Genomic DNA, 25079 nt, shown 5'->3' on the forward strand with positions numbered 1-25079 from the left:
GAGGAGCTGGCTCGGGTACGGGAACCATCAAGTGCAAATTAGGTGTGATACGGCCCTTACCAATTACGGCATGTCCATCAGCCTGTGTTAAGTGTGAAGAGGAGACATCTTATCGTTTGAGAGACGCTCAGCATTTTCCACTTCTGTCATGTAGAGGGAATTGTGGAAAGGATCCTTGGGACAGCAAGGCCCTTCTCTGGATCTGGACCATCATGACTTCTGAGCATACCAACAGCGTCTCTGAACGCACGCGCCTCCTTTCATCTGTCCAAAATGATGACAGCAATGACCTCGGCAATATCACGCACAATGGAAATAGTAGCGACGACGTCAGCAACATCGATGACAACATCAGCGACCAGATCCGCATCTCTCGTCGCATCGCCGTCGCTGTTCTTTGCCTACTTCTGCTCCTGATCGTGGAATTTGCTGCAACTCTCCTCACTATATCTATCAGCCAAATCGAGGAGGGAGTTTTGTGTCGCAGCTTCTATCCAGACGTCAACAACCCCGCCACAGACCTGCGGTGCAAAAGCGAAAATGTCCAGTCCGAGTTGTCTACTATCCAGGGCTGGGGCTTTACGTTTGCTATTATTCCCGGCCTCATCACAGCTGTGCCGTACGGAGTTGCCGCAGACAAGTACGGACGTCGCGTCATCCTCAGCCTGTCTATACTAGGTCTTTTGCTGGTCGAAGCTGGAGTCACGATCATCTGTAAGCGAGTCGCAATTCATCCGACCGGTAAATCTTGAACGACTAACGCCTGTTTGTATGTAGGTCGATTCCCACACATCTTCCCGATTCGATTAATATGGCTCGCCGCCTTGTTCACCCTGATCGGAGGTGGCACATTCGTCTTTAATGCCATGATCTTCACTATTGCCAGCGATGTTTCAACAGAAGCGCAGCGGTACGAGATTTACAGATTTTGGACCTTCCTACTTGCTGACAACGAGGCTGACTCCTTCGCCTGGAATATAGATCCACCGTCTTCTTCTACGTCGCCGCCGTCGCTATAGGAGGCAAATTAATCTCTGGGCCACTAGCATTCATGGCTGTGCAACATAGTGTATGGCTGTCTGTCTATATCGGCTTGGTATGCTTGCTCGCCTGTGTCTTGTTAGCCCTGGCATTTCCAGAGACGCGGCCACTGAGCGCGGTGGAAACCGAAGAGACCAGAAATGACGACGATGGACGAAGTGACACATCCGCGTCCAGTAATATCACCAAGAGTAGGGGGCTGAAGATGCGCATCTATGATCTATTGGAGCTTGAAAAATTGGCGATCTTGGTCAAGTATTTCTGGGAAAACAAGCGTCTCGGCCTCCTTCTTCTTAGCCTGATATTTACCACGTTGGGCAATTACGTGACCATAATTCTCATGCAGTACACTACGAAGCGCTTTGGATGGACCTGGGCAAAGGTATGTTGAGATGCAACCCAAAATAATCCTTACATGTCCTACCAATGTCACTAACGCTCTCTCCAAGGCTGGCCTGCTGTCGTCCATCAGCGCCTTTGTGAACCTTGTCCTCCTCGCCGCAATTCTCCCTGCTCTCAGTCAGGTGCTTCTTTTCAAGTATAGGCTATCGCCAGTTGCCAAAGATGCTTTACTGGCACGAGCAGGCATGGTGGCTCTTACGATTGGGGCTTTTGGCATCGGCTTCTCCAACACAACAGCCATGCTCATGACCACCTTAGTGATCTATTCCCTCGGCTACGGCTACGAATCATCTCTGCGCAGCCTCCTCATCGCGCTGGCGGGCGAGCAGCACACTGCCATGCTGTTTGCGGCCATGAGTGTTTTGCAGAATATCGGTATGCTTATCGCTGGACCCCTAATGGCATGGGCCTTTAGAGTGGGCTTGAGGTGGGGCGGAGCATGGATCGGCTTGCCCTTTATCTCGACGGGATGTCTCTTGACTTGTGCGACTTGCATTGTGTTTGGTGTTCGTTTAACAGACTCTACAGCAACAAGGCGAAACAGTAGATCATCGCTTTATCCCGATTAAGACAAGATGCTTTACGTATGTTTATATAGCGAGACACATCCATATTACTTTAGTTCTAAAAAATGTAGGAACTGATAATCTTTCCGTAGACCACGCCCACCTTGGTAGAATCAAATAAATCGGCTTTAAAATTTGTACTCCCAGGTCTTTAGATGACCTGGTCTTTGATCTCTGTACTCGCCTTAGTCAAAGTGCTTATGATATGGGCAGTACTCAAGCCCAAAGCTTTAACTGTGTTCAAATTGCCATCAGTCCAAATTGGGAGCGCTCAATGCATGTGATGGTGTAACAAATACTAAGCATCCCCAGCAAGGCTTTGCAGGTTAACAAGCTCGGCATATCTGCCACGCTTCTTCATTAAATCGGCATGCGTCCCCTCTTCCACGATCTTACCCATGTCAAATACATAGATACGATCGGCTTTCTGTATAGTACTTAGCCGATGAGCCACTGCGATAGTCGTTCGACCCTTGGCCGCCTTGTCTAGTGCTGCTTGCACTATTTGCTCAGATTCAGAGTCCAAAGCTGATGTCGCTTCGTCTAATAGCAGGATTTTGGGATCGCGAATCAAAGCGCGAGCAATGGCAATACGCTGCTTTTGGCCGCCAGAGAGTAGCGCGCCTTTACTTCCGACAATTGTGTTGAATCCATCTGGTAGTGATACGATGAAATCGTAGATATTGGCTTCACGGCAGGCGAATTCGATCGCTTCGTCTGATACGTCGCCACTAGGGCTGCCTAAGGTGATGTTGTCCTTGATTGTGCCCTGGTAAAGCGTCGGCTCTTGGCTTACCAAAGAGATAAAGGATCGGTAATCCGTGATATTTAGGGTACTAATATCCCTACCATCAACATAAATCTCCCCAGCAAGAGGGTCGTAGAATCTTTCCAAGAGGCTGATTGCTGTGCTTTTACCGCAACCGGAACTCCCCACAAGAGCGATGTATTGACCGGGTCTGATAAAAATACTGAGCCCACGAAGTACTGATTGCTCTAGTCGCTCTGGGTAGCGGAAATATACCTGACGGAATTCAATTTCGCCTTCAATCGTTCCAAGGCGTTCTCCTCTGCATGACCACGTATCGATTGTCGGCTGTCGGTCAAATAACCTCTTGAGTTCCGTGGCAGCCCGATGTGCGTTACTCATATTTGGCGCAAAGGAGAAGATAGTTCCAGCCGATTGGGATCCGAATATGACGGCAGGGAGACAGAGGAAGAATTGAAACTGGTCGTACTCGCCCTTACCGATCAGGGTACCGCCATACCAGAAACCCAGGGCAAGGCAGAGGAATATTAAACTCTGTGATGCCGCAAAGAGAACACTCGACTTAAGGACTGATATAAGGCTCCTATGCTGCTGTGCCATAAGTGCTTCTCTATATTCATGCAACACCTCATGCTCGCGTGTAAGGGCAGCGACAGTGCGTATGGAGGATATTGCCTCAGATGCAATGGAGGCTGATGAGGCATATGCAGATATTGAGCGCTGCTGGAATTGGGCTAGTATCCAAAACCGATACCACCCGCAGGCGAGAAGAGCAGGCATAGTAGATAGGCAAACCAGAGACAACTTCCAACCGATAGCTACAGACATAACGATACCAATAAGAAGGGTTGAGGTCATCGATATCAGAGTCCCTAGTGTAACGCCGCTCAGGCCGGCCACATGCGTTGTCTCGGTAGACAAGAACGCTGTTAGAGCCCCAGAGGTATTCTCATCTCTGTCGAAAAAGGCAACATCTTGCCGCAGTATAGTACGAAACGAACGTTCCCTTACCCGCCGGATCAGTCTCTCAGAGCATAATGCGAACGCGGAGCCGTTTATTGCATATGCTATAAACTCAACAACGGCAATCATCAAGAGCATGGCACTCCAGAAGTCGGAGTCCTTTTTTATTGTATGGCGGGTTTGATCATTGATAGGGCGAGATAATGTGGAAATCTGCTTGGAAAAGAATACTAAAGTGTGAAAAAGGGTGATCAGATAAACACACAAAATCTCTTTACCTGGCTGTAGGAATTGGGGGTGTCTGTTCACTCACCTGACATGAGGGGGAAACCTGCGCCGCAGAGAATCGAAGAAAAAATGCCGAGAAGCATAGCCTTCCATTCTGGATGATTGAATGACCTTATCAAGGTTATTAATGTCCATAGGCTGTAAGCCGTGTTTTCCCCATAGGTTGAATTTGCCGTTTGTGAAGCTTCAGACCCGACCGACTCTTTAAGATGAACTCTGACATCCTCCCCGCGGCCTTTTGGCATACTGCGAATAAGTTGCTCCTCTTTTTCATTCAGAGACTCTTCACCATCTTCCGTCACATCATCGGCCTTGGATATACTTTGTGCCATTACTAGATCATAATACGGCCCTTTCTTATTGAGTAGATGATCATGAGTGCCCTGCTCGACGACACGACCCTGAGACATGACGACGATATTATGAGCGCCTTTGATAGTAGAAAGACGGTGAGCAATGCAAATAGTAGTACGTCCCTCCGCGGCGGCCTTGAGGGCGATCTGTACAGCACTCTCGGATTTCGTATCGAGCGCAGAGGTGGCCTCGTCAAGTAACAGAACTATAATTTGGTAGTTAGTATCAGCATGAAATTCATTCTAACGAAGAGAATTTAGTTATCAACAAACTTTTTGGGTCCGATACAATCGCTCTGGCAATCGCAATGCGTTGCTTTTGGCCACCAGAAAGGAGAAAGCCCTTCTCGCCCACCTTGGTCTCATAACCTTGGGGAAGACCAGTCACAAAGTCATGCGCATTTGCCTTTTTGGCTGCTTCTATAATAAGCTCTCTTTGCTTGATTTCAGATTCATATTCGAACTTTGTGCCAATAAGACCGTAGCGGATGTTGTGATAGATAGAGGTACTAAAGAGTGTAGGGTCCTGGTTGACTAGAGCCACTTGTTGACGAAGCCATCTCAAGTTCAGCTGACTGATATCATAACCATCGAGGTATATAACGCCGCTAATTGGTTCATAAAAACGTTCAATCAGACCGAAAATTGTGCTCTTGCCTGAGCCTGAAGCGCCGACTAAAGCTGTGATCTTGCCAGCTGGAATCTCGAGGGTCACGTTGTCCATGACTAGTATTTCGGGACGTGATGGGTAGATGTGCTGGATATTCTCTAGATAAAGGTTGCCGTCCACGTAGTCCAGCGTCTTGCCCTCATTATTCGTCACATCGAGTGGTGATAAACGATTGATAGTATTCGCAATATTTCCCATGGCCGCAATAGCCGTCGTAAATGCTTGGACATACGGCAAGACATTTACCAGAGAGAATGAGCCGTTAATGATGGAGAACACGACGATTAAAAGCTTGGATACCGGAATGACCTCGTCCACCACGTATTTGCTTCCCTGCCAGAAAGCTAGTGCGTAGGTGAGATAAAGGATCAACCACATCATGGCTGACATGCATGCCATGGAAATTTGCATCTTATATCCATATATGGCTCCTTTATCAAGATAAGTGCTATATTTCTTAGATAATCGGTCTTGAGTTCCGAAAGCGATGGTATTGCGAATAGAGCCAATAACCTCTTCGGCGAGGCTACCGCCTTGTGCGTAGGATTCGAGAGAGATCTTATTGTTCGTGAGCACAAATCTCGAGCCAATGCTGGTGCTTAATAGCAGCGCAAATAGAGCGCACGATAAGATCAGAGTGAGCTTCCAATACGTAATAAATCCCACGACAAAAGCTGTGATAAATGTGGCGATCGCGGCAATAGTCAACGATACCTTTTCAGATATGCCATCCTGTATCAGATTAGTTTCAGCAGTTATACGTGTTGTAACCTCGCCCGTCCCCGTTTTATCGAAGAACCCGATATTTTGGCGCAAGCAGCTCGCAAGGTAGCGTTCACGGATCTTGGCTGTAATGTGCTCGCCGGTGTAGATGAAGCCCACGGTGCAGACAAACGAGGCAACAAACTGGCCAACGGCGAGGTAGACAAAGTAGAGGACGAACTTGGTCATCTGGTTAGTAAAATCGCCGTGCTTAAGCGTTTGACCACCGTCTGTACCATTCGAATAACCCTGAAAGGTGTTTTGAAGGCGACCGAAAACGATGTTCATAAGTGGCATGGCCGCGCCCGATGCTATTGCAAAAAGAGAGGAGACGATGATGATGATGGCGTCGTTACGCGTGGCATATCGGTAGATGGCTTTGATTCCATGATCACCCTCCGGAATGACGATCTGGCGCTTGAGGATGTCAGCCTGGTGAGGTGGGAGGTGACCATAAGGATCTTGTGCGTTTCCAAGCTTAGTGCCCTGAGCGTCAATTGGGTTGGTTGGCAAACAATTGCTCGCGTCTTTTGGCTTTCGTGATTGTAAAACAGCTCTATAAGAGGATTCCGAGTCTCGAATAGGTTGAATATCGTCTTCCGGTGTTTCATTGTGGGTAAATTTCTCGCGATGCTTAGAAGTACCATTGGCATCGCGAGTGCCGATATGCTCAATAGCCTTCCCAGAAGATTGGGAAACCATGGTCGTTAATGGTCTGTGCTGGAACACTACATACGACCCAAGTGTAAAATATATTTAAAGTTGATATGAGCCCTAGGTTTCGACTTCACCCTCGGCTGCTACAGGAATGAGATCGCCACATGTCCAAGGGAGTATGATGGGTACATATATGTAGTAGGTAATTTTAAACCGAACTTCAAGCTAGAGAGCGGTGGTGATTTTTGAACAGAATGTACAGTTATTTTAGGACCAACATAAGGGATATTAGCATTTCTGAGGTCGCAATAGTAATACGATATCTAAAAGAGCCTTTCATGACATAGTGCGCGATACGAACCATGTTGGAGTGTAGCAAAAGGCATTCTACAGGTTCATACCCATGATATTGCGTTAATAGCATCTGTTACTCATCAATTGTCATCACAATAAGTAGCATTATGGACTTAGCTACTCTGTACGAGTCCCCGCAACCCTCATTCGGTATGGATATGATTTGATCGGTATTCATCAAGAATCCAAGATCGGTGAGCAGATTCCATGTCATCAGCTAATGCTCTGGATCTGCCGGTATGTAGCTAGACTGAGACATCGCCGATCATTTATTTTAAAATGTCACATCTGTGTTGAGCAAGTAGGAAACAATCGAAATGATCCATTTTCAGGTCCTATCCTATTGTAAGATGGGAAGATTATCAATGAATACACCAGATATGATTAAACTTAAACTGAACAAATCTAACATACATGAGATTAAATTTTCTGTAGTGGATTGCTCGTGTCCATCATTCTGCCCGGTACTCCGTGCTTTGTGCTATGAAACCTTGGGATTATACTGTACCATGTCTCACAAAAGACGAGTACACAGTGTTCTTCCAAAAGGTGCGAGATTAAATTGGGAGCGTAGTCCCTAATAATCTAAGCCGCCAAAAATAAGTACATTATTTAAATTCAAACTGTGCAAGACTCTGCGTCCCATATGAGCATTCCAGTCATATCTTGTGAAGTAAAAGGCTTTCCTCTTTCCTCTGTGGGGGGTTGGGGGTTCACACAGAGGCAATTCAAGCTTCCACTGCAGCTCAATGTTGCAATGATCCCGGGCACCATGTTGGCGGCGAGAAAATTTTATCTTCAGATTTTTGCGTCTAAGAGTATTCCAAACGAGGGGATTGACAAGTGACAATTCTTGCATGCAACGTTGAAGTATTAAATTCTCCACATAGAGCCTATCTACCTCATCATGCGATATTTTCATGACGCTAAACTATTGAACCAGATAGATATACATTCACTAATATAGGTAAGACACCCACTTGTCCCATATATACAGTGCATGGTCCTTGCTGCCTGCGGCGACTGTGCCTACGCTTGCACCGTATTTTTACGATACTCATGTATCAAATTATATCAAATCGCCTTCTCTGTTTCTACTTCAAGTATTTCATTTGGCACAGGTATATACTTAATTTCGTAAAAAATGACACAAACTGAATCACGGTGAGATTTTTAGTCTATTCAACGTTACCTCTAGTTTCTCTTGTTGGAAAAGTATGATTCTTCGTCTGTTGCATTTGTACTCCATTATAAATATCATGAAGCTATTTGAGAGTTGTTCCCCGATCATGCTCATTGGCTCTGGAGGGAATCCATCATCCCACTCGATTTCTATAGGGCTACTGAATCAATTTAAGCTGGAACCTATCATATTCCCAGTAAATGATGACATTGATTCATTGTCTCCGCGTCGGCAATTATATGATGCTTGCCCAGATGAAGGTAACAAAAGGCATAACTACACTTTTCAACATCAAGTTTCTGTACTAACAGTGATGCTTCTTGAACCAGCTTTTGATCTATTTGAGAGCCTACTGTGATGTCCGGCTCAGAATGCCTGCGGTGTCAGATTGTCGAGACTGGAGAGTGACAATATGATAGGACTAATAAAGCATTTTGGTACTAGTATGCTGTTGATTGACCCGAAGCCAACAAGAAATAAGCCGAAAGAGTGGTCTTATAATTGACATTCTTTCTAAGATGATTCATTGTCCTACCCTGCTGATTCTTCCGCCATCAATCTCCAGTAAATAGTTAGGCATATTAAATTAATAGAGCAGGCTAGAACCATAAATTGAGAGATCGCCCGGTCCAAAATTTCCTTCAAAATCTCTCCGCAAAGCGCCGTACTACCCACGTACCATAGGATTTGAGGGTTACGCCACAGATAACGCACAAACTGCGAAGGAAGCCGAATCCAAGCGTTGTCATGTTGCCATGGGGGTGTCCAGGAGCGGAGGCCTCGGCCAGATAGGAGCGCTGTCTCCTCGTTGTCTTCAACATTTAAAAATCTATGACATTGATGTCTTAGCCATATCTTTGCTGATCTCAAGATCAATAGCTTGCCTACCTACGAGCGATTGAATGTGCCATAGATTAAATTGTCTTTTACTTTCAATTTTCATTTGTACCGTCAGTAAAAGATGATAATCGCGTCGTTCGTCAGAACAGACACACGTTGGCCGATTTTTCTTCTTCTTTTCTTTTCTTTGTTTCTCTTTTAAAAATGATGTAGAAAGCATTTATGCCTTACGTGCCCGTACGATATACCAATATGTGCCTAACAAGGTGCATATATGTGTGGGGAAACGTCGTATTAATATACGCATTTTCTGATTCGCAATTGTATGTGTATATACATGTACTCAGTCACGTGTACGGTATACCCAGGGCTCTCTGTGGTGCCTAAATGTTGCAGCCTTACGGCAATCTTTCATCTTTTCATATACATGCATTGGACGTATTTCTACAAATCTACACCATGGCAGACCCTTTCGCAATAATAGGTGTCGCTTCCAGCATAATTTCGTTCATTGATGTAGGAATTAAGATAACCAAGCTGTTTCACGAGTCTCGCAATGGCACGCTTCCAGAAGTGGACGAGCTCGATCGCATGGCAAAGGAGATTCAGACACGGTGCGCCACTATCAAGCAGAACGGATCAAGTAGCCGGCATCTCTCTGAGGATGAAAAAGAAATCCTGTCTCAAACCACTCAATGCCATCAACTGGCTTCTGAATTACGCAAACAACTTGAAAGCCTGAAATTGACGGACGGAACTCGAAGAAAGAGGGGGAGAGTTGCTATCAGCACATTATGGAAAGGGAAAAAATTGGAAAGTCTGCAACAGCGTTTAGAGGACCTTGATTGGAAACTGAGGGCCAATGTGAACCAAGCTCTTCAAAAGTTAGCCCTATTCTTTCCTTCAGTTGTTGGTAGTAATTTTGGAGTCGAATTGCAGTATGCTTTGTGATCTCGGGATGATCCGCTAACCTAAAACCAGACAGCAAAATTCAGCGATCATTTCCGAACTTAAAGCTCTCCGAGCATCGCGAAACGAATTTAATATCGATCATGACGATACCCTGGATTCTCTACATACGAAAATTTTACAGCTAACAGCAACATCCGATATCAACAACAACAACAACAACAACAACAACAAAGACGATCAACGGAACCACTTAAAGGACTGTCTAGGTTCTTTAGAAGAAAGTGGTAGCAGACAGAGACAGCAGTGTAAGATTATTAAAAGTCTGCATTTTAAGGAAATTAATTATCGATGGAGTCAAATTAAAGATTCCGAACACCGCACTAATAATTGGCTATTCAATCAACCTACAACGAATTTCTTAGATTGGCTAAAATCAGAAGATGGTACATATTTTATTGTTGGCAAAGTAAGACATATTTTATTTTAAATTTTATACTTACATGGAAGTTAATTGGAAATATATCTAGGCTGGTAGTGGCAAGTCAACACTGATAAAATTCGCATCAGAAGATCCGCAAACACAATTAGCTTTAAAGCAGTGGGCCGGGCCTGCAAAAGTATATTACCCCAGCTTTTTCTTCTGGAATCAGGGTTTCCCGATGCAAAAATCGCAAGCTGGGCTCCTTCAATCCATGCTCTACCAAATTCTGAGAAGAACCCCTGATATCGCTACGGAGGTCTGCCAAGGTCATCTGAGCCATGAAGGGTGGCGTATCGACGAGCTAATGGCAACTCTTCGACGAGTTTTGGAAAAAGAAAAACTTTCAGCCAAATTTTGCTTCTTTATTGATGGACTTGACGAGTACAGTGGAGAAGATAAAGATCTCGTCAAAGTTTTATCAATTTTCGAAAATGCACGAAATGTAAAATTATGCCTTTCAAGTCGACCCAGAACATTTCTTGAAAGTGCACTCTCACATCGTCGACACACTCTAATTATGCAAGATTTTACAATGGAGGATATGAGGACATATGTTCAAGAAGAGCTTCAGCAAAATGAGAACTTCAAACTACTGCAAGACTCCGGCCCTGAATGCAGCAGCATTATTACGCAGATTGCAGAAGAGGCACAAGGAGTGTGGCTCTGGGTCTACTTTGTTACTCGTGATTTGGTTCACGCAGTTAACAGGAACGAAGGTATCTCCACTTTGCAAAAGATTCTTCGCGAATTTCCTCCAGACTTGGAAGCATACTTCGATCACATCATCGAAAACATAAAAGATGTTTATAAAGAGGAGATGGCACAAATATTTCTTACTACAATTGCACAAGTCCAGCCTCTACCTCTGTTTGTATTCTCACTGCTGGAAAAGGAGAGGCTTGATGCCGACTATGCGATCAAGGCTCAGATTTGCCCGCTGTCTCTAGAAGAGGTGCAAACGAGTGATGAAAAGTGGAAGGCACGAATACAGAATCGATGCAGCGATCTTGTAACAGTCGAGGATAAAGATCACCCAATATTTTTACTGCACCCAGTGGATTATCTTCACCGCACCGTTGGTGATTTCCTTCGGGAACGCTACTACGACAAGCTGAAAGAGCTAGCTCCTGGTTTCAATGCTTATAATTCATTATGCAAGATGATGCTTTTCTTGCTAAAGGGTTTGCCCGAAATCAACAGGAAGGATCAAATTTCAATCACAAAAATGATTGGAATTGTTGATGAGCTATTATACTATGCTCATGAGGTCGAAAAAGGAGATCAGCTAACGGCTACTTTAAGCTTAATTGACCTACTGGACGAGGTTGACAGGGTGAATTGCCAACACACTCGCTCTTTTGGTAAACACTGGACACACATTAGAGATTCCCCTACTGGCCGAGGCAATGATGAATATCGCGAAGGTGGAAAATGCAACTTCTTGGCATTGGCTATCCAGGCACGATTGGTGAAATACACTGATGCAAAGCTTCATTCCGACATGAGACACATTAAAAAAAATGGAAGGCCATTGTTAGACTATGCGCTTCCACCAAGAAGAGTCACACCTATTTCCATGCCTTATCATTCGCTGAGGGATGACCCAAGTGTGGACATAGGTATGGTTAAGTTACTGTTGGAGAATGGGGCAGATCCGAATCAAAAAGTCCATCTGAACGATGGGAGAACTGTTTGGGCATTGTTTCTTTCGTCATGCTACGAGGGTTTGCAAGTAGGCGAAGCGCCACCTCAATCACTTAGGGATGCTTGGTACCAGGCGAGCGAGCAGCTGATTTCTCATGGCGCAAGTCCAGTCTGTTGGTTTGACGACGACCCGAAATCTTTGACTGTCTTGGGAATGCTATATGAGATATTCGGAGAAGGTGAAGCCAGAAGACTTCAAGTATTGTTGGATGAACATCGCCAGGTAAGGCGTGAAAAGAGATCATGGATCTCCAACCTTTTGGGTTGGGATGATTAAGTACATATAGCATTTCTACCGAGCGCCAATGCGCCAGATAGTTCAACTATGAGGCAGTATGATGATTAGAAGGTGAATTTGTTCACCCTTTAATTGGTCTTGGCGTCCATCCTAAATAATCCGAATGTTCTCCTTGATTTTACAGTCTGTAGATAACATCGGCAGATTACCCACAAACTCTTGTTGCTCCCGATTGCAAGACATTCCTGCTCCAATCCTCTCGTACGTGTGATTGCATCTGGAGATCCTCCTTAAGACAATAAAGTACTCTTGGGTTTCTATGCGATCCTCCGACCATTTTAATTGCCTAGTACAGAGCAAAAGCGCAAAAAGAGATCCCGAAAAGATACCAGGTGATTCGAGTTCGTCATAACGAACAGAATTTTCCCAATTATATCTCTGCTCGTAAAACTCCTCCGGAACGACCTTCATCTTCCGCCACCAAGGGTATTTCTTCAGCTTTCTCATCTTCCCGGCCGGTATCACAACTGCGTCACCATCGAAACTCATCTGCCCACAATCTTCTAAATGTACCACGTTAGATAAAGGCCCCGGTGTCTCAAATTGGTCGAAGAATTGAATCCTCGCCAAGCTTGATGCCCATGACCACGATGGTATAGAGATAGGATTCTTGTGCCGCTCTGCCTGTCCACGATCGACCCGCCACATCAGCTGCAGCTGTAGTTCCTTCTCAAACACACCATATCTGTACGGGATTCCACCGTATCGCTTCTGTATCTCAGTACCAAGGCCTTCCAGAGACAGAAGTCGGTCCTCTGGTTGCTTCAGCTCGGTCGACACATGTTGCTGGACGATTTCGGACCATTTCATGTTGTGTAAATTTCTGGTTGACGCGTCTTGGATGCCGTTGGGTCTTATTCGAATTGATCTACATGACCAGACGAAACCAGATAACGTAAAGAAAGCGACACGCCGTGCCATTAAGAATTCTTGCGTCACCCAGGCCCGCCCTTGGAAGCTGCTGTACGTCTCATTTGGATCGTCGTTTCGAGGTCCCCAGGGACTGTAGGAGATGTCATAATCGACATAGAGCATTGTGCCATCTGAAATCCCAGATACGTCATGGTAGGGGATCCGGGCAAGAGTTGGAGATGGTGAATATCGTAACATTCCCCGAGAATTGAAGAGTCCCTCGTCGAAAGTCCATGCCATCGAGTCGGCAATAACGAGTGTTGCTCTCTCGAAAATTTTAGCCGCCTTTTTCGATTCACTGAGCCACTCATCACGGTCATCCTGTACAATACAGAGTAGATCAATCCAGATGTAACGCATACCCAGGTCCTTGGTCATCTTCATCGCATCTCGAAATAGTTTGGGACAATTGTCCCATGGGATGCCCTGGAGATGGTCCCCGATACTCTTACTGGTTGTGCAAAACGGTTCTGTATTATAGGGAGAACGATAGCTAAGGGCGACATAGTTGCCGCGAGATTTTTCTGCATAAATTAGGCGAGGTTCAGGCTCTCCGTTAGAACCTGGATGCCCGAGGTCGATGATACGTGTTGGAAGTATCGGTTCTTCATCTTTGCCGAAAGGAGGACCTGCGACCGTTTCCAAACACTTGGGGTGATTCCCTCGGCATGTGGTGAAATAATGACGGAGGCGTGAGAGTGTTTGGGGACTTCCCGTATCGTGGCGAACTGGGCATCTGCCGACTATGCGCTGGAATGTATGAGGACTTTCTATGTGTGCCAATACGTTAAATCACAGTCATTCTTGTGAAGAGTAGTAAACCATACCATCATCAGTGAAAAATAACAATATGCATGGGGCATATCCCCCTCGCTCGATAATATCTAAATTTCCTTCGATAGGCGGATGGCCGTCAATTGGCACCCAAATGAGCATCCCTTTGAGGGGTGTTTGATCATCCACAGGATTGGGAGTCTTTGGCGTAGCAGTTCCAGTAGTCCACAAAGGACTGAGAAAGATGGGCTTTTCCGCAAAGGGGCGGGTATATTTGTATCGCTGTGTAAAAGCCACAAGCACGAGGAAGCACATGGCGCATGTTTTGGCAGTTTCATGAACATCTTTTGCGTTGTCCATGTGTCTCATACCGTATTTGGAAGACATACCAGGTATGGCATTTTCCAGCTCCAGCGCTCTCCAGAAGCTCGGCGGAGAGGCAAACTCAGCTGTCAGCGAAGGTAATGAGATGAGGCTACAGTGTTTACAAAAATTGTCTTTAGATGGGAAGGGTATGTCCTTGGATCCTGGCTTCGATTCCTCGTCTGCGGGTGGCTGATCCATGGCTGCGGATTCTGTCATTGGGCTGGGGAACTTACAACGCTGGATGCCAATCAATTGTAGGCAAATTGCATCGCGCGTGTTTGCAAAAAAGGCGCGACGTGATGAAGGATCAAGGCACATGTAATTCCATTGTCCCCGTGACTACTAGCTTGGCGTTTGCTGGCGAAAGTGGCATTAATTAATCCTAGCTCATAACAGGGGAATCTAAAATATAAATCGAACGATGAGTATGAGCAGCCAGGCGCGCCTTTTTGTAACTGGAGAGACAGTATTCTTTGACGGCAGTATTCAAAGGGGAAAACGTAATCCATTTGAATGAATATATGCCGCACTCATTTCAATGTTGATGAGCAATTGCTTAGAGGAACATTGAAATGAATACATGTAAGTCACGATGTCGACTTGAGAGGCAGGTTTGAGGGCATAGACGGAAGACAGCAGGTGATCTGAGGTTACAAGCACGTCATCTATCGATAGGCGATTGTCAATACAGAGCTATAGAAGCTTTTTTATGTTCTTCAGGTGGCTGAGGGGAAATTTGAAATTCGTTGGCTTGCGGATGAAGCGTGATGCATCTATCCTGCTGATCTGTACATCAACATGTAGGCATCATCAAGGAGGGCAGGTTCTTTAAAACGGCAAGCTCAAGGCAGTCTCCAGAATCCCATAGCCCCTAAAGAATCGCTAGAAAGGAAAATTGAAGGGTTTCGCACCGGATTTTGTCCTCTAGACGTCGCATATCGCCCTCAGCGCCGCAGACGTTGATTTCTGCATATGGATCCATGCATGTGGATTGGATGTTTGTTCTGGGTGCCCGTGTGGATTGGACTTGCACGAGCTTTAGCGCTCGAGCCTGGTTAGGCCTGGTTAGTGAATGGATGCACTAGAGCGGGGGACAATTGGGGCTGGCAGGCCGCTGGTCCGCATGCGCTAGCGGGCTGCCCTTCTATAAATTAGGGAGCTCACCCCCGTATCGCGACCACTTCTAACAGCGCCTCCAACTCGACTCACTTCCAGTCTAATATTAACGCATGAGACAACAACTCAACTCCAACCCTACATGTACTTAAGACAATATTCACTGCTTATTTCTCAACAACGGCCGGTTGGTGTAGTGGTTAACACGTCTGAATATCAATCTTGCCCAAGGTGTGATGGTTGTCCCCTGGATTCCGTTACTTGACTCGAACATTTGTTCAATTCTTCATCTAAGCAGATGCAATTCAGAAGATCGTGGGATCAATCCCCACATCGGCCAATCTTTTATAAGTCTATTTCAAGGTTCTTTATTTTTCTTCGTACAGCAGCAGAGTTTAAAACATGTTTGTTTGTTAATTCGCTCAAAAAACAATGAAATCGTATCAATTTTTGCTACAGATCGTTCCCTAAAACATATGAATCTTCTTTGCAGAGTGAAACATGGCCGGCAAAAAATCCCTGTTATCGTTCAAATTCTCAATCGCCTGCCGAAGCACCGGAGGCGTGTTCTTCAACGCCGTTGCGCTCAAGTGCTTGTCAAAATGCTTCGCCTTCGTCTCGGCAACCTTTTCTATAAACGGCAGATAGTCCCAAAAGTGAGATTTCTCATCCTCGTCTTCGCCCTCTTTCGAGGCTGCTGTAGAGCCACGGAGCGTCGGGGGTTGTTGGCTTGGCCTTGAGTCTTGGTCTCCAATATTTGACACCGAGTCCTCAGGACGAAGCTCTTGGTTAGGCAACACGTATTGTGTCTCAAAGCTCGAAGCTGTGAATTGAGATTGCGGATCTAATGGAGCTGACCACATGTCGTCTTGTGGTACGCTCATCGCCGAATCTTGAGAATGAAGCTCTGAACTTGGCCGCAATTCCCTAGCACCCTCGCTCCTGTCCTGTGCGTACTCATCCAGGTAGTCGTAATCATTCTGTGTATGATTATTTTGGCCATCATTGGTATCAATTCTGTCAACCAAGTTCTGTCGGTTGTCTTCGTATTCTTCTTCCACTTTCTCATCCAATGGCGCGAGATCACGCAGTATGCGGCCAACCAGCCTTCTCCTCTTGAGCTTACGCTCCTTTGATTTGAGCAAAATCGTCAAGATCTTGCACATTTCCTCCTTCTTTCGGTTCATGTACTGGTTCCATGCTAGTACCAGCCCATCTTCTGGGATGCAATTCTCAAAGTCAATCTCGCTCGTTGGGATGCGGTAACCATAAAACGGGTGTGTCGAGCCCAACTCAAGATAGCAGAGAAACCAGTTCGCGTCTGCCACGCCTGAACATCGTGCGAGCACCCACTCGCCTGCCACGAGTCGCAAGTCATCCTCCTGGATAAACTTGATCATCCGGTTGATTGTCCCCTCTTCATCTGTGTCGCGAATTTGTTGACCTTCCAAGACCTCATTCTCAGTTTCATTCTTGTTATCAGCATCATCAAGACTCTCCGAAACAAGCAAGTCACTTTCTGTGCCGTTATTTGCTTCATCTTTGCCTTTCTTCTTCTTCTTTTTATCTCCATCTTTATCGTCTCGATTCTTCTTATCTCTTTTAAATTTGTCCCAGAGAACCTTGCTGGTTGTTTTGTGTTCCCGCTTTTTATCTACCTTTTTGCTCTTCTCTTTGATCACGTTAAAGTCAATGCCATCGATGACCTCCAGCTGTTTTCTCAACAGACCACTCTTGCAAGAGAATCGCACAATAACTTGGGCAAAACCGGTGCTAATTGAGCAGTAGCCGGATATCACTTGCTCTGTACTTGTCGTATGCGCGACTTGTTGCCGCAGGCCGTCAATATCTGCCATTGTGATGATAACACGTTGAACGTCGAATATGCCCTCAATGCCTGCATTAGTAACTATGATAGGATGTGGCGAGACCATATTCGAGGATCCGAAATATGACATCTTATTGATGAGGTTCTCTTGCTGCTGTTGCTGCTCCTCAATCTTGTACTTTATCCCCTGTATTTTGCCTGGCAGTTGTTCTTTAAGAGCATTTTCATCTACTTTGGTCCCATCGCAAAGCTTCGTAGCCCAATTTTGAAGATATCTGGTGATATCGTCGTCTGGATTTACAGCCTCATCTCCATTTTGTGATTTGCCCTGCGAGTCTATCATAGATGCCGCCGGAGTTCGTCCCGCTTCAGAAAGTTGCTCCACAAATCTGCTCTTTCTACCTGTAGGTAGAGACTCATCGTCTACATCTCCTGCAGGTAATGGGACCTCTGTTGGAGCCACTGCAGATATATCATCATCTACAGGCGCAAGGTCTTGGTTTGTAATTGGAGAGACAGGTTGTTCAACCGGTTCCGTATCATCTCTCGACACACGAGTAGGCATAGCAGACTCCGGTTCGGGGTTTGGGTTGATGGAGATTTGTGAGGTGAGGTTTCTCATCATGACGCTTTGCAATTCGACGTTTTGGTTAGATGCTGGCCTAGCAGAAGGGTGAATAATGTACCCGATAAATTTGCTAATAATCTCAATCTCAAATGGTACCGCCTCTGCTCTGCTGTGGATACTGGCGTGACTCCGAAGTTTCTCTGTCTTTGCGTGATCAACTGCCGGTATTTTGAATTTGTCCAGTTTAAAATTTTTAACAATTTTAGCGATGTCTTGAATCCATTCAACTTCCTGTTTAGACGGGGTATTCTTTTTGAGAAAATCGATTATATCACGCAAAAGTGCGACAACAGCATGATAAGCGCTCGTTGTTCTCAGCATCTTGTCTTCCTCGACTTCTGAAAAGGAGTTGCGGCTATGCAGCTTGCCGCCTTTAGCCTTATACGCCTCTTGCGTTGATGGATACATCGAGCGACCGCGCATCGAACTTCCTTTATTGTAACCGGTCCAGTTAAAGATAGAGACATCATTATGGATAGTGATTGTTTCATCGAGGAGTCGGCATAGTGCTTTCTCATATCCCTCCGCGGAAAAAGTGGGAAACCGGACCCCCAAGATACCCATTAATGAGTATGCACGATCAAACGACTTTGTGGTCTTTCGCTCACATGCCAAAGTCATGACCTCTTGGGTGGTGAAACCGTATCTCTGCGTACCTTCAATCCATGAATCAAGGAGTGTGATGTTGCCAAAGTCAGCAATGTACTGTCGATCTTCCTGGATCAGAGGCTTCACTAGGTCGACAAGCACATGCAAGATGTATGCAAGCGTCTTGGATAATGCCTCTTCTTTTTCTTCAGTATTTTGCATTTCGTCAATGGCGCAATGTTCTTTTGCCTCGGGAAAAGAGTTGAGCAGCTCTTGGAAGAGCTTTTTCCGCATCTCAAGCTTGACCCTCTTTTCTGCTTCCCTTTTCAGCCTGAGCAGTTCCTTCTCCTGAGCATCACTTGGCTTATTGCCATCAATCTCACTTCTTAGCATTCGCTGGACAATAATGGGGTACCGAGTTTCGTCGTAGCATTCAATGAGCCCCACGGCGCCAAAGAAAACAGCTTGAGCCATTTCGGATTTGGCTGTCTCGCGGGATAAATCTTTGGGGAAGCAGAATCCCACCAGCTCGAGAGCTTTGATGATAGAAAGCGCATGTAATACCCTTTCTTCGGCATCTGGACTGTTTTGGGGAAACGCATTTTCGGGAACCATAAACAGCTTTTGTTTCGCTCTGTCCTTTTCATTCACCTCGATTTGAGGGAATCGAGCTGCCAATTCTGGATCCCAAAGTACCGAAATTTCATGCAGTAAGGCGTCTCGTGAAGACTTATCCCTCAATACATCACTCTTAGTGGGTTCGGGCTTGACAACATGGAACACGGTATCCATCAAGTTCCACGGCATCGCAATCGAAGTTAGTAACCGATTACTTAAAGACTGACTGTCATCGATCTCCACATCCTCTGATTCCTTCTCAATCCTAGGATAGACAACTTTCAGCGCATCGCTTTGGATGACAGCCCCCAAGTTCAATAATGCAGTCATTAGAACTTCCGGTTTCCACGAGTTTGGAGTGGGCTTGACTTCGAGAGGCTCGGTGTATAGATCAATATAGGGTATGAGATGATATGCTCGGCCTAGATTTTCGACAGGTCGATGAAGGAATTGCCAATCAGCGTTGACGTAATAAGTCATCCTGCTCATGACCAATTCCTGCAGCGTCCATCCTCTCGTAGACCACTCAACTTCTGGCTCATTGTCGATATCTCTATAACTCTGAACTTGATCCAATTCTCGATTTGGAATTGATGCCAACTTCTCATGGTCGCCGTCTGTGTGTAAGAATTCTTGCCAATAGATTTCTGCGTCAGATCCTTTTGGTGACTTATCGAACCCAGTATCCAAGTGCACCAGAGTAAATGCAGATTGCGCATACCAATCTCCCATAAGAGACATTGATTCAGAATACTCGTTATGGTTGCTCTTGTCAATGCAGCAGGTGTCAAGCCACACATAAGACGTTTGTTGCTTTTGGCCAGGTAGCAGACCGCGGTCAAAAATTTCTCCAGCTCTCAGAATAGACTGTTCTATTTTAATGGCGGATCTCCATAGACGTAAGCAGCGAATCATACCCTCCACCGTCTCGCGGAGATCCCGACTGAGGGCATCGAATTTTATGTTGTCCGACTGCTTGTCCCTTTCCCAATCTGCGTCAAATACTCTGTCGTAAGCCGCTTTGATAAATTCATGATTCTCATCGGGATTGTTGGTTGTGTGATCGTAGTAGTCGGCATCCACTGTCGAAGTTCCGTTTGCATTTGTACCACCAGCAAACTTCGCCTTATTGTTGAGATCTCTGAATACTCTGTTTTCCATCTCCGTAACTTTTTGGTCGCGTACAATCTTCTCTAAATTTGCGTGTGCTTCACGGACTTCGGCGTGAACTTTTCTGCTCTGGTGGTACATGCCGAGAAGGGATAGGACATAGCAGCCCTTCTGTGATAGCTTCTCATCGAGTCTATTCCTTACGGCGCAACCGTTGACATCTTTTCTCTGCTGCTTTACTTTCTCTTTACAGTATTTTAAGATGATTTCAACATCGTTGCGATCTGGGTTATACCAAACTGGATAAGATTCAGCGACGTCTTGCCTGGCCTTTCGAAGTAGATCGAGGTTGATTTCTGGGTCCTTCCAGCGGTGCGATACCATGCAATACGGTGCTGATGGATCAATATTATCAACAAGCATGCGGTCGGCAATATCGAACATTCGGTATGGCCTTAGTCCCTCGGATGAGTTATTAGATATTCCCAAGAACCCGACGTCTTGGATTCTGGTAAGACTTTGGCCCAGTTCAGAGGTAATCTCTGGTCTAAATTGGGGAACTAGCCATGATGTGACGATACTTCTCAGCATCTCCTCATGAAACCCCATGGTCTTGAGCATTTTCTTCGCAACGAGAACCCTCTTTGAGGACTCCTCCTCATCGAGTTGATCTGCCATTGTAGCGTAGGGGGTGGAGGGTACGCCCTCCTGTGCTGTAAACGCAGGATTCGGAGCGTGAAGAGTAAAACCTTGTATCTATATAACAGAAATAGGTTAAAGGAGTGAATAATGAATAAATTCGTAATGTGCTCAAAATATCCTGGAACAACGGAGCGCCAGAGGTATCTTTATATCGGTAAGCACCAAGAACCCAACATGCCAATATATAGCCAATTGCGAAGCCGTTGACGTACAATGCACAATCTGAGCCGCAAAGTTATCGTTTCAAAAATCTTGTATCAGCAAGAAGACACGAACTGTATTTGGACTCTCTTCCCCCCTCGCATTCCTCTTCAGCCTCTTGTCATTGTTGGGCTTCAGCAAGCGACGACTCACCGAAATTGGGATTTGATTGGCCAGTGGAAGAAAACATGCTACTCTGCATTTCTCATTAGACGATGACTCCATAATTCATGCAGCAGCCGGCGTCTTGCGCCCCATAAGTATCTGCATCAGTGCCCAAAGTTGCGTGACGTGGTCCCAGCAGATATGGGAGAAGTAGGATTTAGAGGCTGATCTAATGTAACATATAGGAGCAATCACACGCTATGCACAAAATGCAGAGTCGTTTGATCGTGTGAGTTAGTTCAAATTGCTTCGCTGCACATGAGTGTAGATTATTCAATGTTTTCTCTCAGATTGCTGCGCAACTGACCCCAGCAACTTCGAGCGATAATTCCATCTGCATTCATGCTCGTTTTCGCCTAGCATTGCTTGAACTAACTTTTTTTTCCACCTGTCATCCAATATTCGTTCTCCAGATTGACCTGCGTAAAAATGGCATCATATCATCGCGTTCTCCGCACTTTTGATCGGACAATCGACGATAACACCTTAGAATGTGACTAGTATGTAATAGCGGACCATTGTGATACTATCCCCCTAATGTTTTATGCCTAGCGACATCCATCCGTGGGATATTCTCATTGATAATCAACGATGGCCCGGCAAAATACGACTCGTGGGTTACATTGACGTCTTCTTCTTGATTTGCTACTCAGGCGAGGCTCGTTTTGAACATGGCATTGTCATCTATAGTGAGCATATCTTACTCCTGTTAACAGGGACGCGACTGATCCAGACTCATCCTATGAAAAAGAGGACGATGAAATCATTCGACAGCTATTGAGAAAGGCTGGTTTGAGAGCGGAAGATAAGCCTATCCAACTTGAATGTATCAACAACAAAGAGGAGAAAGAAGGTGGATATAATCTCGCATCTTTGTTAGGAGTCTTTATTGCTAATTTGCCATCACCACCATGATCTTAGCTTTGCGCAAATATTATTCATTAAATACCGAAAAGGATGGCAGTAAGCATACGATTGTCAGCTTAGGCCACCCCATTAATCTATCTACAAAATACCCAAAGTCGAAGCTTAAAAAGTACACCATTGTTCTGCACAAGGGACACACGCCAGCAATGCAAAGTAAGTGAGAGCGCTCATGTAGACCGAGATCTTGATTAAAACTAGCATCGAGCTAACATTGCTTTCCCAAAATAGAGGAGATACTGCGTGGCGTTATGCAACACGGCGTCGTGAGATTACTTACCGACGCTCTTAAACTTGGTGTTGTTTCAACAGCTGAACTGATCAGCAAGGTCAAGGAAACTATACTTAGTGGATCGAGCTTGGACGCAGTGACAACGAAGTCTATAAATGCACTTACGGCGTCGAACTCACACAATATTTCATTGTCGGGTGACCAACTATAGAATGTTGGCGAGAAAACGGCTGTGTCAAAGAGGACTCAAATAAAACATTTCTTACGGCAGGACTGCTAAGATGTTTGACGGCATATATCTGTGCGTGACTATTACAAAACTCTTTGCTATTCGCATAGTTTCTATCAAAAATTAAACTTCCAAATACTGAATGGCATTCTCCTATTTAGCACTACTTCAACGTGTGTGCGTTCAAACTAGTGCAATGTCTTCCAAGGCCTCCAGCTCCCCATTCCAACCCGGCCACTCTTCACCCATCAGAGCACCACTTAGCCAGCATGGAGCCACTAACATGTAATTGTCTAGATGGTCGGGGCTTTTGCGAATAATGTACGGTAGCTTTTCACCCGTCAGCAGTGCAACCTGGTCTTCTGGACGCACGACCAGAGTTGATATTCCGACCCTTCCACTTTCCGTCACGAAAAGTGATCTGCCACTGACCAGCTGCAAGAAATTCACCGTGATCTTACGGGAATCGCAAAGTTGTCCCCCATTCAATCCGTAATCCCACAGTGTCTCCATGCCAAAATTGTCCTCGGACCAAATTAATTGAAACCAATCGAGAACATCCCCCGCATCCAGTTTGATCGTCTCAGATATCAGCCACGCCAATTGTTGCAGGCAAGGGTCTTGGTTGTTTGCTGCTCCAGCTGTGCCAACCCATTTCCTAAATACCAAAAGCGCCTCGCTCGCGAGATTGAGATCCAATGAGCGCGACATCGGGACTTGCAGAGGTGCTACAGTTGGGAAACGTTCACTGATCGCTGGGGTAACCCTGTCAACCCGCCGTCCTTTTAACTTGAGGACCTTCACATCTGCCGCCTCTACTACAACTGCTTTCTGAGAAATTGTCGCCGGCCCAAAATTACAGAGCCATTCTGGGATATCGATAAGTGCTGTCCATGGAGGCACCCATGTGGGAAACCCATCCGCTCGCCCAGATTGGCAAGCATATCTGAAGAATTCGACGTTCTGTGTCTCCTCCAGAACGATACGGGCGGCTTCTGTATAAACGTCGCTGTCAGAGGCTGAGTAATCGACGGTCAATGCGCCTAGGCTATCAGGAAACATGCCCCTTATGGCAAATAGTTTATCCTTTGCTATCGTTGCTTTTGTTTTACAAAGAACGTCGAGGATTTCGTTGCCAAATTCCGCCTGTACATGGGTGTGAAATATGTCTAGTATGTGTAAGTTATAGCGTTGATTTGGCTTGCTGTTGTTAAGAGAGCTGAAGATATACATCGGCGGGATCATATAATGGCTCAAATAAAATAGATCAAGGCGAAGCGGCAGGGAGGATCCGCATAGAATAAAGCACAGTTCATTCGCGTTTGCTTCTTGAACTGTCCAAGCTCTCTCCCAGTACTCCATGGACGCTAATTCTTTCAAACCAGCTCGAAATTGCTCTTTACGACCTGAAGAGAGTTCATTGTTAGTTAGAACAATTGAAAATGGGGAGTAACAAGACTGCCCACTTTTGAATATGGGTAGTAGCCCAAAGGGAAATAGGATTACAGCTGCGACAAGCATCATTATACATGCGCACACGCATGACATGCATATTGTTGCTATCCCCAAAAGCAGCCTTATAAAGATTGAGCCTGAAGATGTAATAGCCCCCGCACATTTCGCCTGGGTTTTCCAGACTGCAGAAAATGTCCAACTGTACCATCTCAGCCACCTGAGAGTAAGAGCAGTTGATTCACTCCCCCAGCCAAGCCAAATATTGACACGCTCTGCATTTTCATAGATTTCAAACATTAGCTGTACCTGCGCTGCTTTTTCTTCGTCATCTTTCTGGTTAATGCAGATGGCATCAATCCATAGATTCCGGGAACGTTCAGGTTTGGTTGGACGCAATCTCCTCATAACATCCTCCGCATTTCTAGTGACAAGATACTCTTTGCCATTGGCATAGACAGGCCGGTCGAGTGCTTGCCCAGACCATGTGTATGAGATTGCCTCAAATGGCAACGGCGAATCAAGAGACACGGTGATGAGGTCGAACCGGATATCGTGACTCAGGCTGGTGGCGCCATAAAGTTTGATGACCCGAATGCTGCGTGAGTCGGGAAGCTCGGGATAAGTCTCTAACCCAGCCATGTTTTGTTCATTCGTCACGAAGGGAATTGACAGGTTATGGATTTTCAAGGCTGAAGTGGGTACGGCAATTATATTTGTCTAGACATAAAATTGGTGCATCCTAGCTCGACATTAGTCTCAGTAATACTAGTCATGCCGACTCACAGGTCATCGCAAGCTTGAGATGTTTACAACCAGACACCGACAATAGAACGCGGATATCAAGCATCAGCCATCCTTACTGGGATAGCTGTAAGAACACATGCAGCCAATGGTCTCTAGGATCGACAGCTCTACAGAGTACTCTGCACATTTGCATTACAGGGGGGAACTTCAATAGGCGTAGAATTCAACACTGGCTGTTAACATC

The 25079-nt window shown here is 45.6% G+C and overlaps 7 protein-coding genes across 7 annotated transcripts; 3 read left to right on the forward strand and 4 right to left on the reverse strand.

Annotated features, from left to right (window-relative positions):
• Positions 1-212: 212 nt before the first annotated feature.
• On the forward strand, positions 213-2012 carry TRIVIDRAFT_158459 (uncharacterized protein; the record flags this gene model as incomplete). Its single annotated transcript, XM_014097175.1, has 4 exons — positions 213-714; positions 778-910; positions 982-1423; positions 1491-2012. 4 exons carry the CDS (start codon positions 213-215, stop codon positions 2010-2012), a joined length of 1599 nt encoding a protein of 532 aa, XP_013952650.1.
• A 295-nt stretch (positions 2013-2307) lies between these two features.
• Positions 2308-6516, reverse strand: TRIVIDRAFT_225760 (uncharacterized protein; the record flags this gene model as incomplete). The annotated part of the gene is made up of 3 exons (XM_014097176.1): positions 2308-3971; positions 4055-4588; positions 4656-6516. 3 exons carry the CDS (start codon positions 6514-6516, stop codon positions 2308-2310), a joined length of 4059 nt encoding a protein of 1352 aa, XP_013952651.1.
• Positions 6517-10290: 3774 nt separating this feature from the next.
• TRIVIDRAFT_158985 (uncharacterized protein) lies at positions 10291-12222 on the forward strand (the record flags this gene model as incomplete). The annotated part of the gene is made up of 1 exon (XM_014097177.1): positions 10291-12222. A coding segment is annotated over one exon (1932 nt), but the record flags the coding sequence as incomplete, so codon positions are not given.
• Positions 12223-12333: 111 nt separating this feature from the next.
• On the reverse strand, positions 12334-14613 carry TRIVIDRAFT_68471 (uncharacterized protein; the record flags this gene model as incomplete). Its single annotated transcript, XM_014097178.1, has 3 exons — positions 12334-13925; positions 13983-14378; positions 14529-14613. 3 exons carry the CDS (start codon positions 14611-14613, stop codon positions 12334-12336), a joined length of 2073 nt encoding a protein of 690 aa, XP_013952653.1.
• Positions 14614-15878: 1265 nt separating this feature from the next.
• Positions 15879-20810, reverse strand: TRIVIDRAFT_112420 (uncharacterized protein; the record flags this gene model as incomplete). Its single annotated transcript, XM_014097179.2, has 6 exons — positions 15879-16316; positions 16515-16961; positions 17034-17567; positions 17724-18697; positions 18839-19033; positions 19289-20810. Coding segments are annotated over 6 exons (4110 nt in total), but the record flags the coding sequence as incomplete, so codon positions are not given.
• An 870-nt stretch (positions 20811-21680) lies between these two features.
• TRIVIDRAFT_158843 (uncharacterized protein) lies at positions 21681-22618 on the forward strand (the record flags this gene model as incomplete). Its single annotated transcript, XM_014097180.1, has 4 exons — positions 21681-21751; positions 21804-21940; positions 22173-22331; positions 22407-22618. 4 exons carry the CDS (start codon positions 21681-21683, stop codon positions 22616-22618), a joined length of 579 nt encoding a protein of 192 aa, XP_013952655.1.
• Positions 22619-22819: 201 nt separating this feature from the next.
• Positions 22820-24730, reverse strand: TRIVIDRAFT_12429 (uncharacterized protein; the record flags this gene model as incomplete). The annotated part of the gene is made up of 2 exons (XM_014096976.2): positions 22820-24021; positions 24103-24730. 2 exons carry the CDS (start codon positions 24728-24730, stop codon positions 22820-22822), a joined length of 1830 nt encoding a protein of 609 aa, XP_013952451.1.
• Between the last annotated feature and the right edge of the window lie 349 nt (positions 24731-25079).

Source organism: Trichoderma virens, assembly GCF_000170995.1.
Source record: "Trichoderma virens Gv29-8 chromosome Unknown TRIVIscaffold_86, whole genome shotgun sequence".
In the NCBI taxonomy this organism is placed as follows: Eukaryota; Fungi; Ascomycota; class Sordariomycetes; order Hypocreales; family Hypocreaceae; genus Trichoderma; species Trichoderma virens.